The sequence below is a fragment of the Pseudochaenichthys georgianus genome, chromosome 22 (assembly GCF_902827115.2).
Source record: "Pseudochaenichthys georgianus chromosome 22, fPseGeo1.2, whole genome shotgun sequence".
NCBI lineage: Eukaryota > Metazoa > Chordata > Actinopteri > Perciformes > Channichthyidae > Pseudochaenichthys > Pseudochaenichthys georgianus.
Genome location: NC_047524.1, coordinates 18,618,851 through 18,638,220, shown reverse-complemented (window position 1 = coordinate 18,638,220; position 19,370 = coordinate 18,618,851). Strand labels below are relative to the sequence as shown.

The following is a 19,370-nucleotide window of genomic DNA, read 5'->3' as shown; positions in this document are numbered from 1 at the left end:
TGGACAAGAAAAATAGTCAGTTTAATGAAATCAGAAAAGTTACATCATAAAATAAAAAAACGGATTTAAACATTATCATAAACCTATATGAGCTGCTTTAGCTGTTACGTATAGAGGCATTTATAACAAAAGTGAAACCAGGTCAAAACAAACTATCTTCTTGAATTAGCTGAATTTATTAAGATGGTCGCTGACCTGGAATACAGTTTGAGAGTATTACGGTCGAAATTATATGATTGTGGGAAACATGGTTTATAGCATTTTAGCATGCTGACGTTAGCATCTATCATTAGATTGCTGTTCAGAAGTAAAGCGTTTCAGAGACTGTATAGACTTTGAGACTTGTTTATCAATTACAGACTAACTCCAATATTTTTTATTTAAATTGAATAATCTCTCTTACCATTGACACCGTCTTGCAGTGCTTCCTGTCCTGCAGTCTGCTCCGTCCCTTCACTGTCCTCGATCTCTTTCCCCTTTGTTTTTGGTTTCCTTGCAACGGGTGGTGGCACCTTAACTTCCTTCTTGACCCACTTCGCTTCGCCTGCCACCTTCTGTACGGTGGCCATGTCCTCCGGTGCCGGCTTGGTCTCGATCACCACCCTCTTGTTGCTCTTGGAGAAGATAAAGCTTGCTGTGCTGCAGGGGGACTTTTGGGAGACTTTTGGCGACGTTGGGGAGTTCAAACTGAGGCGGGATGCGGGGCCGGTTTTTGATCTGGCCGCTGTCCTCAGGCGGATGGCCTCCTGCAGGTTCATGGAAGGAGAGGCCGTCATGGCAGGTGGAGACCTTTTCGCTGGGGTTGGGGAGGCAGGCAGTACCAAAACAGAATGGGTCTCTGGCAGAGCTAGTTGTTCAGTGTCTGTGGCAGGGGGTGAGGCGGGTGGTGAAGATGTGGTTGGTGGTGAATATGTGGTTGGTGGTGAGAGGATTATCAGAGACCTTCTGATGGGCTTCTGAGGAGCCTCACCACTGGCGGATGAGGGGGGGGCAGGGTTGCTGGGCTGCTGCTTCCTCATGGTAACCTCCACCGCTGCTGGCTCCTGAGCTTTAGGAGGCTCAGGGCTGCTGCTGACTGACCGCAGCTTGACCATCTCCAGAAGGGAGGGGCTGACAATGAGGGAGGGTCCCTCCTGTCCAGCGGGGGCAGAGGTCGGCTCCGGGGTTTGGTTCTCTGTGCTTACAGGACTAGGCTGCTCCTTAATGCTGGCAAGGCCCTGCAAAGGTAAAGGTGGAGCTAAAGGAATGTTTACAGGTGGAGAAGGAGCAGGTTCTTCAGCCTTTTCTGGTGGGATAGAGACTTCTGGGGAAGGGGAGGGCTCCTGGGTCACTGGACCATGGGTGTTCAGGGGTACAACCTGAGGGTGGAGGAGAAGCTGTATAGGAGGTGGAGGGGGAATACTCTGAGGGGGAGTGAGAGTACTGTGAGATGAAACTGAGATAGTTTCAGATTCAACCACGGAGCTCTCTCCAGGCAGATCAAGTTCTTTCGCTGGTGGATTTGGCTGTGATGGTAGGGAAGGTGGAGGAGGAATACTTAGTGGTGGAGTAAAGCTCTTAACAGGTGTGGCCTCCTCAGAAGATTGACAGGCCTTCTCTTGAGCAGATGGAGGAGACACTTCTTCAGTGGACAGACAGGATATGTCTTCAGGACCTGGTGGAGTGGAGACCTCGATAACTGGTGGAGGAGATACCACCTCATTGACGTGAGCAGGGGGGGCCTCCTTTGGTTCCAAAGGAGTAACCTTAACAAGGGGCGGAGGAGTAATTTCTTTGAGTGGTGTAGAAGATACCTCCTTGGGTGGTGACGGAGGGGAAGTTTCTTTAGGTGGTGATGGAGGAGAAATACCCTTAGGCGATGGTTGAGGAGACATTTCTTTAGGCGGTGTTGGAGGGGATGACTTTTTAGGTGATGGTGGAGGAGAAACGTTCTTGGGTGGTGGTGGAGAGACCTCTTTAGGTGGTGGCGGAGAAACAACCTGCTTAGGTGGTGTCGGAGGGGAAGTTTCTTTGGGTGGTGGCGGAGGAGGAATATCCTTAGATTTGGGCGGAGGGGAAGTTACTTTAGGAGGTGGTGGAGTGACTTGTTTAGGTAGCAGTGGAGAAGAGACCTTTTTGATTGTAGGAGGGGACACTACATTAACTGGTGGAGGGGGAGCCCTGTATGGTGGGGGAGGTGGGATATTCAGGGGTGGAGGTCCCTGGTCTGTGATCACCACTGATATAACGGACGTAGTTGTACACGTGGAGCCAGCACCAGAAGAGGAGTTCTCCAATGGCACCTGAACAGGTAACACGAACCCCACCTCACCGAACATGGGGGGAGGCAGAAGAGGGAAGTCAATATCATCAGGCCCATTGAGGCCCACTTTTGCCATTGGTGGAGGCGGTGGGGGCCAGGAGGCTTCGGGGGACACAACGACTGATGGGGTTGGGGGTTGGGGAGGCTGGTGCGCCGGAGGAGGAGAGGGAGATGGAGTAATGCGTGTTAATGAAATGGTGGTTAACGTATCCATGTGAGTCTTTACATCTGGGTCTTGTGTGGATGCCGGTTTGACCTCTTCTTCTCTCACCACTGATAGCCTTCCTTCACGCTTCTCTACGGCCTTCACTAACATGCTGCTTATTATGTCACTTGCTCTCACTTTCTCCTCTTTCCCATTTCCTTTCAAATCAACGTTCTGCTCAGCCAGTCTGTCGAGGTTCTCTTTGTGAACCTCTGCACTCAAAATCCCACTTTCTTGACCTTTCTTTGTTTCCAGAACACGGAGGGCTCCGCTAATGGACTCCACTGTTACATTCAGATTATTTGCAGATGCAGAAGGAGACTGCCTCTGTGGTCTCCTGTCCTTTGGATTTCTCTTTATGATGGCGTAAAGGTTATCAGGCGCCGGGGGTCCCAGCAGCAGCTCAAATGAACGCTTGCTGTGAGCCCACACCTCTGGAGGAGGCGGTGGAGGTGCGTGGATTTTAGGTGGCGGAGGGATGTTGAAGAGTTCCCTCAAGGCCCTTACAGAAGGGCCGACAGTTTCAACTGTGGTGACAGGTTTGAGTTCCTCACGGAGAGGAGGTGGCGTTGAACCAGACCCAGGAAATAACCGTTGAAACTTTGCGAAGATGCCACTCTTGTGCCTCGGAGATGGGCTGTGGGACTCTTTGGAAACCTGTGTGGATGTGCCTTCTTGGCTGGAGTAGCCACTGGATGGAGAGACTATTCTCCTAAGCTTATTGTCGGGATCCTTCTTCTCTTCTGAAGAGTCTTTCGCTCTTTCGGCTTCCTCTGATTTTCGGGCCTGCACCTGGGATCTGATGGGGCTAAATGACACAGAGCCTGTAGAGTCCTCCAGTGAACTCGTGTCAGCGGTATATCCAGGGCTGGAGGGCGAAGATCCCAATTTATTTTGTTCATCTTCCTCGCCTGAAGCTGAGGTGTTATTTAGAGAGGATTCCCTTGAGTTGACCCTAACTTCTGCCAGATCCCTGGACCGCCGCTTCATCTTATTGTGGAGGGAAAAGGTGCGGCTCGGAGGAGGAGGAGCCCTCTTGGGCTTCATGACGGAGAGGCTACGTGAAAAGGGCGCCTCCGTCTTAACCTCGTCTCCTTTAACAATGAGCTTGCCATTGGAGTTGCATTTTGAAGCCCTGCTGATGGAGGAGTGAACACTGATTTTGTCCTCTTTAGCATCTCCATCCTGGGACCTCTTCTGTCTTGGGGTGCTGCTGCTGGAGATGGTGGAAGAGTCCGATACCAAGGTGTCTGAGGACTCAGAGTTGCTCCAACAAGAGCTGTCGGACATATTGTGAGTGTAGTTGCGGGAGGCAGAGGTGATGTTGGAGGCTCTGGAGGAAGAGGTTCTGGAGGAAGAGGCTCTGGAGGAAGCCCTGGAGGAGGCCGGGCTGGACATCACCAGGCTGCTCTTACTGACGGTGCGCACGCTGTTGCGACTCCGTCCACGGCTGATTTCCACCACATCAATGGAGGGTGGCAACACAGCATTTGGAATGATTTTGGACATGTAGGGTGCCTGGGGGGACATGGACATTACAGGGCTGGGCAGCTCCGGCTGGAGGCTGTCAGAAGTGGTCGTACCGGGAACGGCCAAGGAGTGAGGCCTCTGCCCATCTGACAGCTCGGGGCCCAGGTGATTCAGCAGGGCCAGGTCATCCCTATGACCAGCATTGGGGGCACCGAGCCGCTCAAGATGGTGTTTGTGGAGGGGATGGATGAGGCTCATGTCCTGAAGGCTGGCACCAGCTCTGGTTTGTGACTGAGGCCTATAGGCTGTTGGGCTGTTGTCAGATTCACCATTATAAAGATGCTCCTCATCTAACCTCTGAGTCAGTGACCAACCCACTCTGTCCAGACCTGATGAGAGAAGACAAGTTCATAGTTATTATTTAGGAAATGAACGCACAAAGAAACAATCTATCATCAATTTGTTCTAGATAGAAGACCGTAACACAGGCTTATTCAATTGGCTGTATACATTAATACAATTTCAAAGCTAAAGAAGAAATACATCTGGGAAAACTCAATTTGTTTGTGGACACTCCAGCCAAAGTTTTCTCCCCCATTTGAAAATTAAAACACAGACTATTTGTGAGGAGCATAACTCTTCTTATCTTATGTTTTGAAGAGAATATGTGTATGGAACGTATCTATAACAGGAATGCACTATAAACACAAACCAGGAAAAAGAAAGAGGTGAGGTGGGTCAATTAACCACCTCAGAATAATAGCTCAGCTCTATGAAAAAGTGGCCATCTAAACAATATAAATGTATAACCCTGCAGTAACATAACCACCTTTTGATATCATTTTAAATACAGCACATACAAATGAAAAAGAAATGTATAGATGCATGTATTTTGTAAGTTATGATTAGCTGCATACCCAGTTCTCTCTGAACATGCTGTGGGATTCCCCCGACAGTCTTCCTGTGTTTTCTCCTCGTCTTGGTCTTTTCTGACTTTTTCCCATGATTCAAGGGCCTGAATGTTGATCCTGGGCAGACAGAGGCAAGAGAGAAACATTAGAAAAACATCATGATGAAACAACCTACACATCTCACCAATTACATGTTTTATCTGTAAATGTATGTGTGCATCATCATATGTTGTATAAAATATGTACTTTCAAGTAGGTAGTAATAGCTTTTTACGGTTGTGGTTAAGTTACCTTGCCTGGTGAGACCAGAGCGGGAGGACCTCGTGGACACAGATGATTGTACAGAGACGACAGAAGATGAGTCAGCAATAGTGCTGTCTGTCATAAACCCTTCCCCGTCCGTTTGGACCGTCATGTTCGACTGGCAAAAAGGAGAGACAATCTTTTGTTAAAAAAAAATCTGTACATGGAACTTTGTGTTCCAAAAAAGGCAATTCTAGGTAAGATGTGTCACTTACAATTGTGCTCATGTTGTCCTGGAACTCCATTCCATTATTGGTTTCTGCACAAGAGAGAAATATTATATTAGCAATTAAAATTCTAAGCAGTGTTTATATCCTGTGGTGCACACCCTCTTGAGCAATATGCAAACAGTTGGCACACCTCTAATTGACTGCACATGTGTATGACTAAGTCACTAGAGCGCTTTGTACCTTCCTGCTGCATCATTTTCAGTCCCTCCAGGGCCTCAGTGTGGAGGTTCTCCAAGTACTCGGGCCTGCTGGCCTCGATGAAAACATTCTCCTGTAACAGCGGGGGGGCCGGGGTCTTGTCATTGTCATCTCGCTTTTGGACAGCTTGAAGAGAGAGAGAGGAGAGAGGGGATCAGCCTGGATCAACTAAAAGCTGTGTGTTACTGTTACAGTAGATAAAGGGGGCCATATGGCCAGGGTGAGGTCCTTCAGGTGTCTGCCAGAAACATTTAAGTACAATAGATTGTTTGACGGTTAATTACACGAATGTGCGATTAAAAAGGCTGAACTTCCTCATCCTCACGCAGGATTAAACTCCAGTGCAGTACAGTGACTTTTAGGAAAGGATTATCATATTAAAAATCTATCCGGCACCAGGTAGGAAAATCATATTCGCAGGTTTAACTGCTCTCGAGAAGACTGTAATACAGTACCTAAGCCTTCATTGATAAAACAATGGTTACATCATTTTAGCGATATTGCTCTAAAAAGGGAATATTATTAGCCGTTATTCCTAAAGTACAGGTGTCCACTGTAGAGTGTTATATTGTGTTTTATATTGGTGACTTTATTGCAAGGAAATGGTAATATGTATAAAGTATGTTAAGAACTGTTTGTTTGTTTAATAATTCTTGTCTTTGGTATGTTGTCTACAACGATTTTCACGTCACAAAAATCCACCGTCAGGTAATATGCTCAGTATTGCAAATCTTCTTGGAGCCAAAGTATCATTAAATTACACAATGTAAATTAAACTAAATAAATTACAGTCAAATCTTGTTCATGCAAAATGTACCAGTTCAACCTTTTGTTAACCAATTATAACACACCTGAAATTCAGCATGTGACATGAGCACTATTGTGGCTTGTGAATAATTCTGTGTTGATCGCGGTCATGTTTGCATTATAAAAGGACTTCAAAGTCAGACACTTGAGAGAAACCAAGATAAAAAGAAAAACCTGACGTTACAGTAGCTAAGATTTGCTGACCAACAGGCATGCCTTTGAACTCTAGGAATGATGTGGTGCTCGCACACTCCCAGGACTCAGTCTGGGATCATTGGCCTAACAACCTGCTAAGACACTTTTATGTAATGTCTCAGCTGCTCCACACTGTACTCTACTGTCCGCTCTGTCTGTAAGACCACGCTGCAATTAGCTAGCCATGTGCTCACTGATCGTTTTACCACTGTCTGTTTTGTAACGGCATTAGAGTTGCTCCCAATAAGCAATTATCTATGAATATGCAAAACTCTAGTTACCTTATTCTATTTTAAAGCAACTGTTAGTTGCAAGAGTGAGAAATCACAGCATATCAGATAAGAAGAGATAACAAACTGACAGTAGTGTTTATGGTCCACAGTGATAGTAAATGACCACAATTAGATTACTTTACTACGTCTATGGAAGCAAGTGGATCCAGCCAGTCTGGGTCATACTTGAAAAGCAGTTTCAACAATCAGAAAGGAAGCAATAAAGTCATAAACAAATCTAATGTTATCTGCTAATTTCCAACAAGTGTGGTGTTCGGACTCACCTTTCCTCCTGAAGAGAGTTGGTAAGCAGTAGTAATTTGTACTACAGTTATTAGTCAGAAGCAGTACCATAGTTGCAAGTGAAGTGCTCCAAAAGTACGCTGAAACTAGGCCAACGTTGGGTTAAAGAAAGAGGAAGAAAAATATGATCTAGATCAAATCCGTCAGTTTGAAAAACATCCTGGTAAAATCACTCCTGATCACAGCAGGATGAGAGTCTTTCTTGTTTTCCTTTTAGGTCCATGCAGAGCGTTGAAGGTCTCTACAGCCAATAGACAATCAGAGCTCAGACTAATCCTCAGCAGCCTAATTCCTGCCAGCTCTCTCTACTAGGTCTCCCCCACTCGCTGCCCAGCATCCCACTGTTGCCCCCCATCCGTGGGCACGCTCGCCCCGGATTGGTCAGTCAGGGCACAGATCAAAATGAGATCATACATGTAAACATTGAAGGGAAGGGAAAGCTGTTGTCAGGGATTTTGGAGGTATAGAGCGTCACTTGAGCCCCAGCTTTGGAAATAAACACCACAACACTCCTTTGTTAGATTATACAACATTTTCACTGAAGTACTACGTTAACACCCCAAATGTGTATACTTCCTCACAATTTATTATGGGACATATAATTGTATTGTTTTTGCCACAAGGGGGAGTAAGCGAATTCAAATATATTCTATTTCTTTAAATAAGATTAAAAACATGTTTGGAAAGAGGGCTGCAGTCCCCTATTGTTCCCTGCAGCATTGCCTCAGATTTGATAATGAAAGACCTAAATAACTCAGTTAATCTAGAGCTGCTGTATAAAGATGGATTTAAAGATCAGAGCATTTAACACCTTTTTAACCGTTTTTTAGGGCAAACTTGTGTTGACTATTTCTTCAGCTTTTTTCTTTTTGTTTTCTGTTTAGAGCACTTCAAACTGCAGCTAAGGGGGTTTTGTCACTTCCTGGTGTGCGAAGCAGACATGACGAGGAATGTATGCCATCTGAACAAATGGAAAACATTCCCATGGTCGTGATGCTACCTAGTGACTCAAGACAAAAGCAGTTTACAAAATAAAATAAAATAAATGAACCATATGTGTGTAAGCAGCCCATAGCAACGAGTGGAAAAAAAAGATCACCATTTCACCGCTTAAGTGGAGGCTTCAACCTCTGGATGTAAACAGAGAGTTGATATGCATGTGTGGGGTGAAGTCAGTGTGGGACAACACTTATCTGGTTACCATGACAGCACACACTCCGCTGGAGTGACGGGTGGGGCCGGCCACACGTTAACGAGGGGTCATGTTATCACTGGTTCTGTGGTCACATTGTTATTGTGTACAAATGAATCACTGACATATTAAAGATACCATCTGTCACTGAAGCCGGCGATATTGACGGGCTGGTTGTGATTATTTATGAACAGCAAACTGATGTTTACAGCGTGGATTTGGATAAACAGATTAATCCTATGGATTTGATACTGCGTGATCAGATCTAAGTTATCTGTTTCAGCCCCTCGTGAAAAACAACGTGTTGAAGAAATGCTCTTTGTGGGAATCGTAATGAATTATCATTACATTTCTGACATGTAACTAATGGTGGGATTAAAGTAGAGCAAAGATCTGTTGGCAAATGTAAAAGATGTAATGTTTTGGCAGTAAACAGAGACAGAAGGGCTTCAGGAGACATGTTGCGTCATCTACTAACAAATTACAACCAGCGACACAGACGGCGATGAAGTGTGTTTATGATACGCAACCATGGTAATATATTGTACAATTTAGCTATGAATACCAATTTCAAAATAATGAGCACTGATCTTTGAATTGATAAAGATTGAGAAAGTAAGACCATGAATAGTAAGGGTTTATTAACCCTTTTTTTCTGTCTATTTAAAAAAGCAAGGCTTCAAAATTACAACATTTAACATTTACTAAACCTTTTTAGCACCTAGCCTACGATCAACAGTTTATCTATGGCCAACAGCCTGTTGTAAAAAGATCAGGACAAGTCTTAGTCTCTTTCAAAGTGTATTTATTAGGTAAAGTTCTTGATTACGTTTACGCTGAAAATACTGAATCCTTAGGTCAAATGTAACTTTATTGGAGTTACAGATTCTGATATCAGCCTTGTTTTAAAATCCAGCCCCGGGTTACTTAAATTCCCAGAAAAAACCTACTGACCACACTGTCCTCAGTGGCTACAGCTTTCTGTTAGATATTTAAATTTACTACAAAAGCAATGGACAACATATCACTTTTTGTGATGATCTCCGGTAGCGCGTCATGTGCTAAACGGCCATAATGACAGAAAGAAGGGAGTAGAAGGAAAGACACGTTGCACCGCTTCAGAATGTAGTTCAAATGTAAAGAGCAACAGTTGGAAACCCTAGCTTTAGATTTAGCACCACACACAGACATTAACACAGACGCTGACGTGATGGGACTCCGGCTTCATGGGAATCAAACATATGCAAATACCCCACACACACACCTTACGTTCCTGTCCTAACTTGCCCCTCGCTCTTGTTTTGCCCCGTGAGGCAGACAGCCATGTTGCAGAGACGTTCTCTCCGGCTCTGAGGGTGCTGTCTGCCAGGTGCTTAAGCCTCGCTAATCAGCACCAACCCAACTGAACGCACTGTGATGACAGTAGGAAAGGGCTGGAGGCTCACTCTTCCTCTAAAAGCAACAGTCTTGCTACACTGACCGGACACATCCTGATCAAAGTGTGTGCACTACTGACTATTTTCACACTCTTGGTTTTCAATGAATTAAATATCAACACCTCAGTTGAAAGAAAGGAAGGCCGAAGCATGGTGTGACAAGGAACGACAACAATCCATGTAACAGATACACCTGCATCCTCAGGCACGCAGGGTTACACTCTATTACACTGTCAGACTACACAATTTGTTCGCCAGCAGACCAGCATGCATCAGGTGTACCTCCAATAATAAACCCAGGGTGCACACAGATGCATTTGATGGCAAATATTTTGCAGGTGGCCATTTTTTTTTTCTACAGTCATCCTCCTTGGAATCCAAACAGATTTCTCCCATTATATTGCCATTTAAAAAGGTCAAAGGTGAGCAAATTACCAGTGCTAGCTTCATAGTGCGAAAGTTTCTCTCAAAAAGCCATAAGCAACACATCAAAATCCCATTAAAAATGATGCAGGAGAATGTAAAATAGTCAGGCCTGCTTGTGCCTGTTTAATGTAGGCATAGCGTTGCGTTGATACCAGACAATAAAACAGGTTTATTAGTAGAACAACTGTGAGACACAAATTACTGGGTGTATTTAAGGTCACATTTTGAGGTAATTGATAAGTGTTAGTTACGATTAAAGAAAGAAATGTATTAGCTACTCTAGAGTATCACAAGCAACAAACTATTTTCAAACCATATTAGCTATTTTTGAGCCATGCTAGCGGTGTTAGCCTATTGCTTGATCCACCACTTTGGTCCAGACATCAATATCTCAACATCTATTGAACAAAATGCTACGAAATATGGAAACTGACATTTATATTCCCCAGAGGATAAATCCTAGTGACTTTGGGCAACCCCTGATTTTCCTCCTCTGGTGACAATGGTAAACACTAGCTGCTATAGCTTAGCAAGTTGATATCAGACAAGGCATGTGAGAATGCTAACTTTGCAGTAGTTTTTAATGTATACAAAACATTGAAAATACATACAGCATTACAAAGCTGCATGCATGTCTAAAGAGCAGGTTGTGGTGATATAAACCGTGAAAGTCCCTCTTTTACATATGAGCAGGCTTATCACAGTTCCAGTCAGCGAATATCTCCAGTGAGAACAGTGTGTTCTTGAAAAGGAAAACATGTATGACCAACACTGCTACACCACCAAGGTTATCTGCACCAACAGTGAATTTCTACCCTTCACATGTGCCCCATTGCTTGAACACTGCCTCATTTGACTACAAAAGCTATGACGGACGACTCACAAAAGTTTCCAAGCGCATATTTGTCAGTCTCTCTGTCAACATGCCGCAGTTGGTTGGCTAACATGTTTTCTTTCGTTACAATAGCCTAGCAGTCGGTGCAGAGCCATAGTAACATATCTGCACATCTTGACAATGAAACAATGTTATGCCTTCATAAATAATAACTGATGCTTTTGGCAGTGCCGTTTCCTTTGGTAACACTGACACCAAACACAGGATTGACAAAGAATAAAAGCCACTTGATGAAATGAAACTGGAGCGCATTATTGAGTTGTAACCAGAGGGCAAACTGCCACTTTGTAAACTTCTCTTACCATTTGAGTGACCTAAATATGATCTCCTCTGACATTTGGGTGTGGTGACTTTTCACATATTGCAATAAAATCCCCTTAAATCCCCAAAGAACCCTGTGATTGAACACAAGCATTACTGCAGCTGTTTACTATACAGATAGTCAAGTCCTCATGTAGAGAAATTCCCACAACGTCAGCATTGGCTCCATTCTCACGCAACACCTGAGCAGATGGATGCCCTTGTGTCAGCTTAGTCTCAGATATTTTATATACAAAGGGAACTTAAAGTACAACAGAAGTTAATTCTTATCCTCGCTCTAGTGTGACGTTTTTATTTAACAAAGCTCATGGTAGGATAACAAGTGCTTTTCATATAAAGTCCAAATAATATGTCTCAAAGGCATACACCTCCCTACTTGCTGTTTTCTCGGTCACACGCCAGCTTCCCTCAACCTGCTCTCCAGCCCTTCCTGTTATTGTGTCATCATCATAACACAGCTTCAATAACTACAATGACATGCATCTAGTGTTGTAAACAATATTAAAAGGTTCCACTCTTGAAAGCATTACATTATTTCAGAAAGTTGTGCTTTCTACAGTTACTGTTGTGTCAACATTTACAATCATTTTGTGGGGATTTGTTTCCGATTCACTTGTCGTTAAAACAAATATCAGTATATGATATTAACCACATTTTATTGACAGATTTATTTACAACATGTTTGCGGGAGCCGATGGTAATCCAGTTGGAGCAGGATTAAGAACAATATTCCCACAAAAGGGAAACACTTCCCTGTTACTTCCTTGTTTGCACTTACTTCCCTAAATGGACAATGTAAAGCCATTTTTCCGTCAGTCTTTTACTTCTTCTACTTCCTGCCATGCCAAAGCTGAAAACTCTAGCTCTACTGATGTGTACCAATGCTGCACCGGTTAACTATCATGGCTTTACACTGCATTAGAAACAGTCAGAAAATAAAGTAAAGCAACAGATACATGTAAGGCTTAATGTTCTTAAGTTAGTGTCTGTAACAAAATAATCAACAAACAAAGACGAATGAACAGGGTCATATGATCTGTCACCAACCACAAACACGAAGCACTCCTTATTCTAACCTCCTAAAATAAATCTCTTAATGGAGCTCAGGAATGTGAGGAATCTCTTAAGGAGTGTTCGGAGTAAACCGGTGACCTTCTGCATGTACCGTGGCAGGACTGTATGACCTCATTAGTCTTTCCATCACCTTATTTCCATTTATCCAAACCAGTGGCATTCCTCTTCAAACCAACTCTAAAGCAAAGACAGGAGTTGACCGGCCAGAGTTGCCTCAGAGAAGCCGGCCATTTACTTTGACACAGGATCGAGAAACTGACAGCCAACAGGGACATGAATCAATGTCACACAGGTAAGCCGATGAGGGTGTAGGGAATTAGACAAATGGAAGCAAATGATCTTGCGAGGACAGATCATCTCAGAGCTTTGGCTCAGGATGAAACCTTGTCCAGGTAATCAGAGAAGACAATGCAAAGTTAATGGGTTTACCACACTGAAAGGTCCCAGAGGCCGGAGTTTATCGCTCCAAAACCTGCTACTGCGCATTTCCCTCTTAGGTCAAACTCCATGTTTACAAGAACGATTCCCACAAGAGCAAAGGGTAAAGTAACCCCATACAGGTTTTGGATGCTCACCCTCAGGGAATCTAAAGCAAATACAATGAGAGGTTAAGTTGTCCGTTGTGTTAACAGCAGCTTACTTTGTCAGGGATTTCTCATATCAGAACTAATTCAAGTTGGTCAACTTCCCAAAAACATACTATCCCAAAAGATTCCCATTTTGAGAGATCGATCCATTAAACAATTAAATTACCTTTAGTTAAAAGAGAGATGTGTAAATGTGACTTCAACATTAACTTCCACAGTAGTTTGGGTTACCCGCAAGCATTGAGAGATGGAAAAGATCTGAGTAAATTGCATTCTGGTAACAAATAAAAAAAGTTGATAAATGTCAGCATTCCTTGCTTTGTATTGATGTGTAAAAAAAAACATTTAGAAAAGTTGGTTCGTATCAATGAATCTACAGATACTGTATTTTCTAAATTAAATCATTTCAAAATTAACATAACATGGCTTGTTTCATTCGTTTTGTTAATGAAATAGAAAAGCTTGCTAGTTTGATATGAGTTTGATACAAAGTCGATCATACTAGTCGCATTTGCACACCTCCATGTGACCCATGGTACCAATGAGAGGACGGGTCAGGAGAAACAGAACCCCTTGTTCCTTGCTCACTGTAAACGGTCGTGGCATGGATTTTAATTAACTGGCACTGGGCCTGCCATACCAGGCATTTAGTGGGCAGGAGGCCCCACTGGCATCAATACAGATCATCATCAGGGGCTCAGCTGGAGGCATTCAATTTTCTTGGCAAGTGTGTTGCATTTGCAGTGTGTCCTGCTCCTGCAATAAATCTCCACTGGATGCATTTTGGTCGCTGAGCTCCTTCTTTGACCGGAGGAAGTGTCTGGTGAAGGGTTTGAAAGCAGCACCAATGATCTGCATGTCACGCAAGACACATTGACTGATGAGAGCCCAACAGCAGCATATGTTAATACCTGACACATAAGTCACGTTAAACAGTTGACATGTTCGGCTTTTTATTGATGTATTTCTGCAACCTTAAGGCTTTTACCTTAAGTCAATAGATTTAAAGAATATTCATTGCAGCTGCACTCACAACAATGATTAAAAGCTTCAGAAATCTACTTGTTTCAGTCATTATTATAAAGGGAATATGTGGCAAAGTGAAGGAGAAGAATTGTATAGCCTCTACCCGTTGAGGGAGGTAGCCTCTAAGCTGACCTTGGCAGAGGAGAAATACCTTATCTGTCTTCACAGTTTACTTTCTCCTACAGAACTCTGAGCCTCACACTGCTTGTTTAACTAACCAAAAGTAGCACAATTAAGTCCAACGATTGTGTAACGCAGTCTACATACTCATGCTTCAGTCAATGCTGACGCTGTTGTCTATGCATTCGCCACAACCACAGATGTGACTAAAAACGTGTTTATACATATTCATCTTTCCAGCATAACTACAAGGATGGAGAAGAGGCAACACAAAAAAAATCAGGCGGGGCCTCCTTGGTCTGTAAAGCAATTAGCAAAGACTGCGCAAGCGCTGGCACAAAAACAACCTGAACACTGTGTGCCCTTTTTCTGTTTTTGCATAATTCTACTCAGTAGGACATGGTTTTGCTGGATGATGTTGTTGTGTCACGTCTGACAGCATCAAGGTTTGACTAATGAGAGTGTAAAACTAAAGAAAGTACCTACAGTGTGTGGGGGGGGGCTGTTTTCACAGAAGAGAAAACAGGACTGGTTTAGTTTATTGCGCTGACATACGAGTGCAAATGTGCAAGCTCCAACAAGAACCCAAAGCTCTGTGCAAAGTGTGTTGCTGCAATATCCATGGGAGCGTGTGAATAATAGCTTTTCGTTTGTGTTCACTTTGTGTGTTTGTCGGGTTTTACTTGGGTTGTTCACTGTGTAGGTGAACGTGTGTGGTGGCAAAAAAGTTCAAACTAAATAAACCGTCCACCTCCAAGTATATCGGGGCCGCCAGAGCAACACTTAACCCTCCACATAACCTGAAGACCAGGGCCCATTCTCATTTCATCAAATCCCCCTCCTCGACTCCTCGGTCCTCCGGTAGTGACCCGGAAATGAATTTCAGCGCGCCATGTTGAAGGACATCTCATTTCTCTAAATGCACTTCGAGGACCGAGGATCGAGCGTCGAGGAGGTTCTCTGGAGGAGCTCTAACCGAGGATACACTGATGGGGTCCTCCACGGCTCCTTCGTGGATGCATTTCCGGGAACAGAGATGTTTCAAAGAGTCGTGACGCACGGTCGGACTTATCTCAGCCAATGACAGCTCTGCATGCATCCCCTGGATATTATTTTATTAACTGCTCTCATCGCGACGCGATGTTTACAGTGAGAACAGCTGTGAGGTCCGTGTAGAAAGCAGAGCAGTGTGTAAGATATATATCACTCAGTATAACAGGCCTACATTACTCTCTGTATTTGCTGTAGTTTAGTAGATATCTACAAACAAAGAGTCGATATTTTTCTAAAACCATTTAGTGATTCACAATAAAATACACAACGGCTGTAGCCTGATTATATGCTTTAGGAGCTGTATGTGTGTGTGGTACAGTGTGTAGGTGTTTGTGTTGTACAGTGCGTAGATGCAGCGGACAGACAGGTCTCAGTTGGTTTGGTGTGTCTCCTCTGTGTGTGTGTGTGTGTGTGTGTGTGTGTGTGTGTGTGTGTGTGTGTGTGTGTGTGTGTGTGTGTGTGTGTGTGTGTGTGTGTGTGTGTGTGTGTGTGTGTGTGTGTGTGTGTGTGTGTGTGTGTGTGTGTGTGTGTGTGTGTGTGTGTGTGTGTGTGTGTGTGTGTGTGCATCTGTAGCCTGTTATTGTCTCATTATACCACACTGTGAATGAATTAAAAGTAAATATATAAGTCATAATGAACACATCTGTCCATCAGACAGAGGGCTGCTGTGCCTCCTGTCACCATTAATGGACGTCTCTTTAAAATGACCGCTCAGAGGAGAGGAGTTCTCATTTCTCTAACCGCCTGCTGCTTCCCCTCCTCTCTCCTCGCCCTCCTCTCTCCTCGGCTCCCCTCCTCGACTCCTCCGTTCGCATCTCCTGTGGGCGGGACTAAGTCTCGAGGATAGGAGTCGAGGAGGGGAGTTAGAGAAATGAGAAAGGGCCCAGGTAAGTTAAAGAGCCTGTGACACGGTTTTCCCCCATCATCCAAACCCATCAATTTGAGTACATATTGTCCCCCTGAAAACCGTTACTGAACTGATTTTGGATATTTGTACTTTGATAACCATTAATCTGCCTTCAATGTTGACAATTTTCTGGATCTTCTCGCGGATTCTTCAAGTCCCGCCAAATGATGGGTGACGTCATTGCGGGCACAGCGCTCCAGCTGCACCGTCCAGGATCCCAGCATCTGCATGTAAACCTTTATATATATACAGTCAGATGTAAACGCACGACGGCGCACACAGCAGCAAGCTCAGACAGCGATGACAGGTTAATGTTGAACGTGTCTGAGAGCTCATATGAGGCTGAAGGATCGGTTTATGTTGTATCTGTTAGAAGTTTAGGAATGAGGTGCGTCAATATGGGCGATCGTATGGTCATGTAGCCAGTGGTGGAATGGGACTAAAAATCATCCCGGGACTCTCGACCGGCCCACTTCGGTACCGCTAGTAAATTGTCAACGGGGGGAGCGGGGGATGTAAAATACAAATATAATGTATAATGTCTGTGTCTTTGACATTAGCGCTGCTAGCCACCTGTGCCCTGTACTATGAAGCCAGTTCAACAGACCCTGGATATGTTTGAGTAACAAACAAACTAACAACAAACTAACAAACGAGATCTCGCTAAGCGGTCCTACGACGCTGGTTATCAACTCGGTAAATCAAGCCAGGGTTTCTCTCTCCAGCTGAGAGCGCGTTCACGTCTAAAACACGAGTGGATCTGACTTTAATTACATTTGTCTCGAGTGTTTCGTCAACATAATGTGTTAAATAATACTTCTGCATCCAGTCTGTGACACTGTGAGTGTTGCACGGCCAGATGAGGCTGGAGAAGCTGACTCAGATAAGGAAATATATGATATATTATGATATTATATGATCGATGATCTGATTGATGATGTAATATGAATGATAAGTGCGACACGTCGGCGTCTTCTCTGCATACGGCAGTTTAAACTGTATTTTCTTTATCCTGTAATATGACTTGAGAGATTTAAACTCCGCACACTGAGTTAATCTCTTTTCTATAGACACCGGAGGCGGGCAGCGTCAGGTAAAATAAGTTATTTAGCCTTCTCAAACCTGAGCCTCACGCGCCGCCTATGGGGGATGTGCTAGTTACTTATCCGACCGGCCCACTTCGGTACCGGCCCATCGGGATTCGTCCCGATGGCCAGTCCGCCACTGCACCCAGCCCACGTAAACTGTCAACGGGGGGAGCCTCGCTGCGGGGAAACGGTGGACCTAGTGTCCCGATCGGAGTGGGAATAATAATAATAATCCGTGCATTTTATCCATTAATTTCCCCAACATTGTGGTAAAAAACCACACGTTTAATCCATGTTGTTGGTGCCTACTACAACTACAAAAAGCATCGGTTTGTTTTCTCATCAGTAAATGCAGACCGGCTCAAACAAACGATTTTTAATCATCATCCTCACTCATTATTGAATGTATTATATGTTCGCCGAATTGACATGAAAGCACTAATAAATGTAGTTTCATCCACTTGAGTTTACAACCACAAAAATAATCGATTTGTTTTGATATCACATCCGACGGGAGGAAATTCAGCAGCTCTCACTCCCGATTTTTAATCCTAATGTAATCATCATCTTCACCACGATCATTTATGTTTATGTCGCCGAATTGACATGAAAGCACTGACACATATGAATATACTGTAGTCAGCTTCATTAAAACGTTATTAAAGTGCCTAAACTCAGTAATTCACCATTTCTACGCATAACAACACACTTTATCCGTGTTTGGCTCGAAGCGTTCCCGCATTGACGTCACTTTCGGCTTCCCCCAAAACTTCAAAATGAGTGAAGGAATTTCCCCGCGATGTTCGAAATTATTGATATTTAACGAAACGGTATCGCTTTTTCTTTTTTAAACTGACGGTTCGAGATTACTAGTAGCCCAATATTTCATTGCACAACAGTTGTTGGGATGGTGTCACAGGCTCTTTAAGTGATGGTATCACAGAACAGGACAGACAAAGCGAGCTGCAGGTCAGAAGGCAAGTGGATCAACACACATGCCTGGGTGCCAAGAAGCAGCATATTCAACTGGCCAAACTGCTCTACATAGAAATGTCTTTAAAAGTCTTATTAAGAGCTAGCCGTTAGCCAAATAGCAACACATTACTTAGTAATAATGTGTTGTTACAAGCAAGTATTCTTTAGATAAGATTGGCAAACGTTTTTTGGGACATTTCCTTCCTTGCAGGCACCTATTGGTTTATCTCATGTCAGTGCAAAAATGTTAATCAGCTGGCATAGCTGTGAGAGAGGGAATTCAACACAGTTTAATAATTGTAGCTTGTTTTGTTTTTGTATGTGTCAAGGTGCCAGAGACTCTATTGTGATGCATTCAAGGATGCCCATGGCGCCAACCATATCTAAACAATTCCAATCTTGTGAAAATAAAATAAGTGGAGGACAGTAATCTATCAATATGTAATTAATGGCAACATCATTACATATTGGAAGTGGCTCTTACCATGATTGTTACCTTGATGATGAGCCTGTCTTCCTGACTTATGTCCTCCCTTGTGTCCACCCTGATGCCCAGCAGCAGGGTGCCCGTCCAAAGCCAAGTCAAGTGCAGGGCCCAGACCCAAGCTATGCCCCTTAAAACCGGGATCCTTGTTCTTCTTACCCTTCAGCCAGACCAGAGCCCGGCCCAGGGAGTGGCTGCGCTTCTTCCGACCCCTTTTGCTGTGCTTCTCCTGGGCAAAAATATCAACCACATCCTGGGGAAGGAGTTCCCCGAACCCCAGCGAGTCACGGTTTGACATACCTCCTCACACTGGAGCTAAGCCCTGAAAAAAGGAGAAAAAGGTCATTATCATCATAACCCTACATTTTCTTGCAGAGGGGGAGAAAATAATAAAAAAGTATCACACTGGATGTCTTGATTGATTTCTAACGTGTGGCTCCCAGGGGTTTTAATAAATCCAGAATAAAAAGCAAAACTAAAAATGAAACTAAATCTTGAGTTACTTGTCAAAGTTACCAGATCAGTTGATGGAAACCAACCTTGTTGTTCTGTTCAAGAAAATCAAAACAACAGATATTTTTTGATTTAGC

General features: G+C 43.9%; 1 protein-coding gene across 5 annotated transcripts in view; it reads right to left on the bottom strand.

Moving 5' to 3' along the window:
* The window catches only part of LOC117467833 (NHS-like protein 3), a 28,704-nt gene that overhangs the window by 1,090 nt on the left and 8,244 nt on the right, over positions 1 to 19,370 (bottom strand). For 2 of the 5 annotated variants that reach the window (XM_034111704.1, XM_034111705.1), the window contains exons 2-7: positions 18,781 to 19,102; positions 5,602 to 5,745; positions 5,407 to 5,450; positions 5,180 to 5,309; positions 4,895 to 5,005; positions 404 to 4,366 (exon numbers count right to left, since the gene is read on the bottom strand). In XM_034111704.1, the coding sequence (XP_033967595.1) occupies positions 404 to 4,366; positions 4,895 to 5,005; positions 5,180 to 5,309; positions 5,407 to 5,450; positions 5,602 to 5,745; positions 18,781 to 19,078 (4,690 nt within the window). In that variant the 5' untranslated portion in view covers positions 19,079 to 19,102. Of the gene's footprint in view, positions 1 to 403; positions 4,367 to 4,894; positions 5,006 to 5,179; positions 5,310 to 5,406; positions 5,451 to 5,601; positions 5,746 to 7,177; positions 7,353 to 18,780; positions 19,103 to 19,370 lie in introns of those variants that run through there. The other 3 variants (XM_034111706.1, XM_034111707.1, XM_034111708.2) reach the window with 3 other exon arrangements.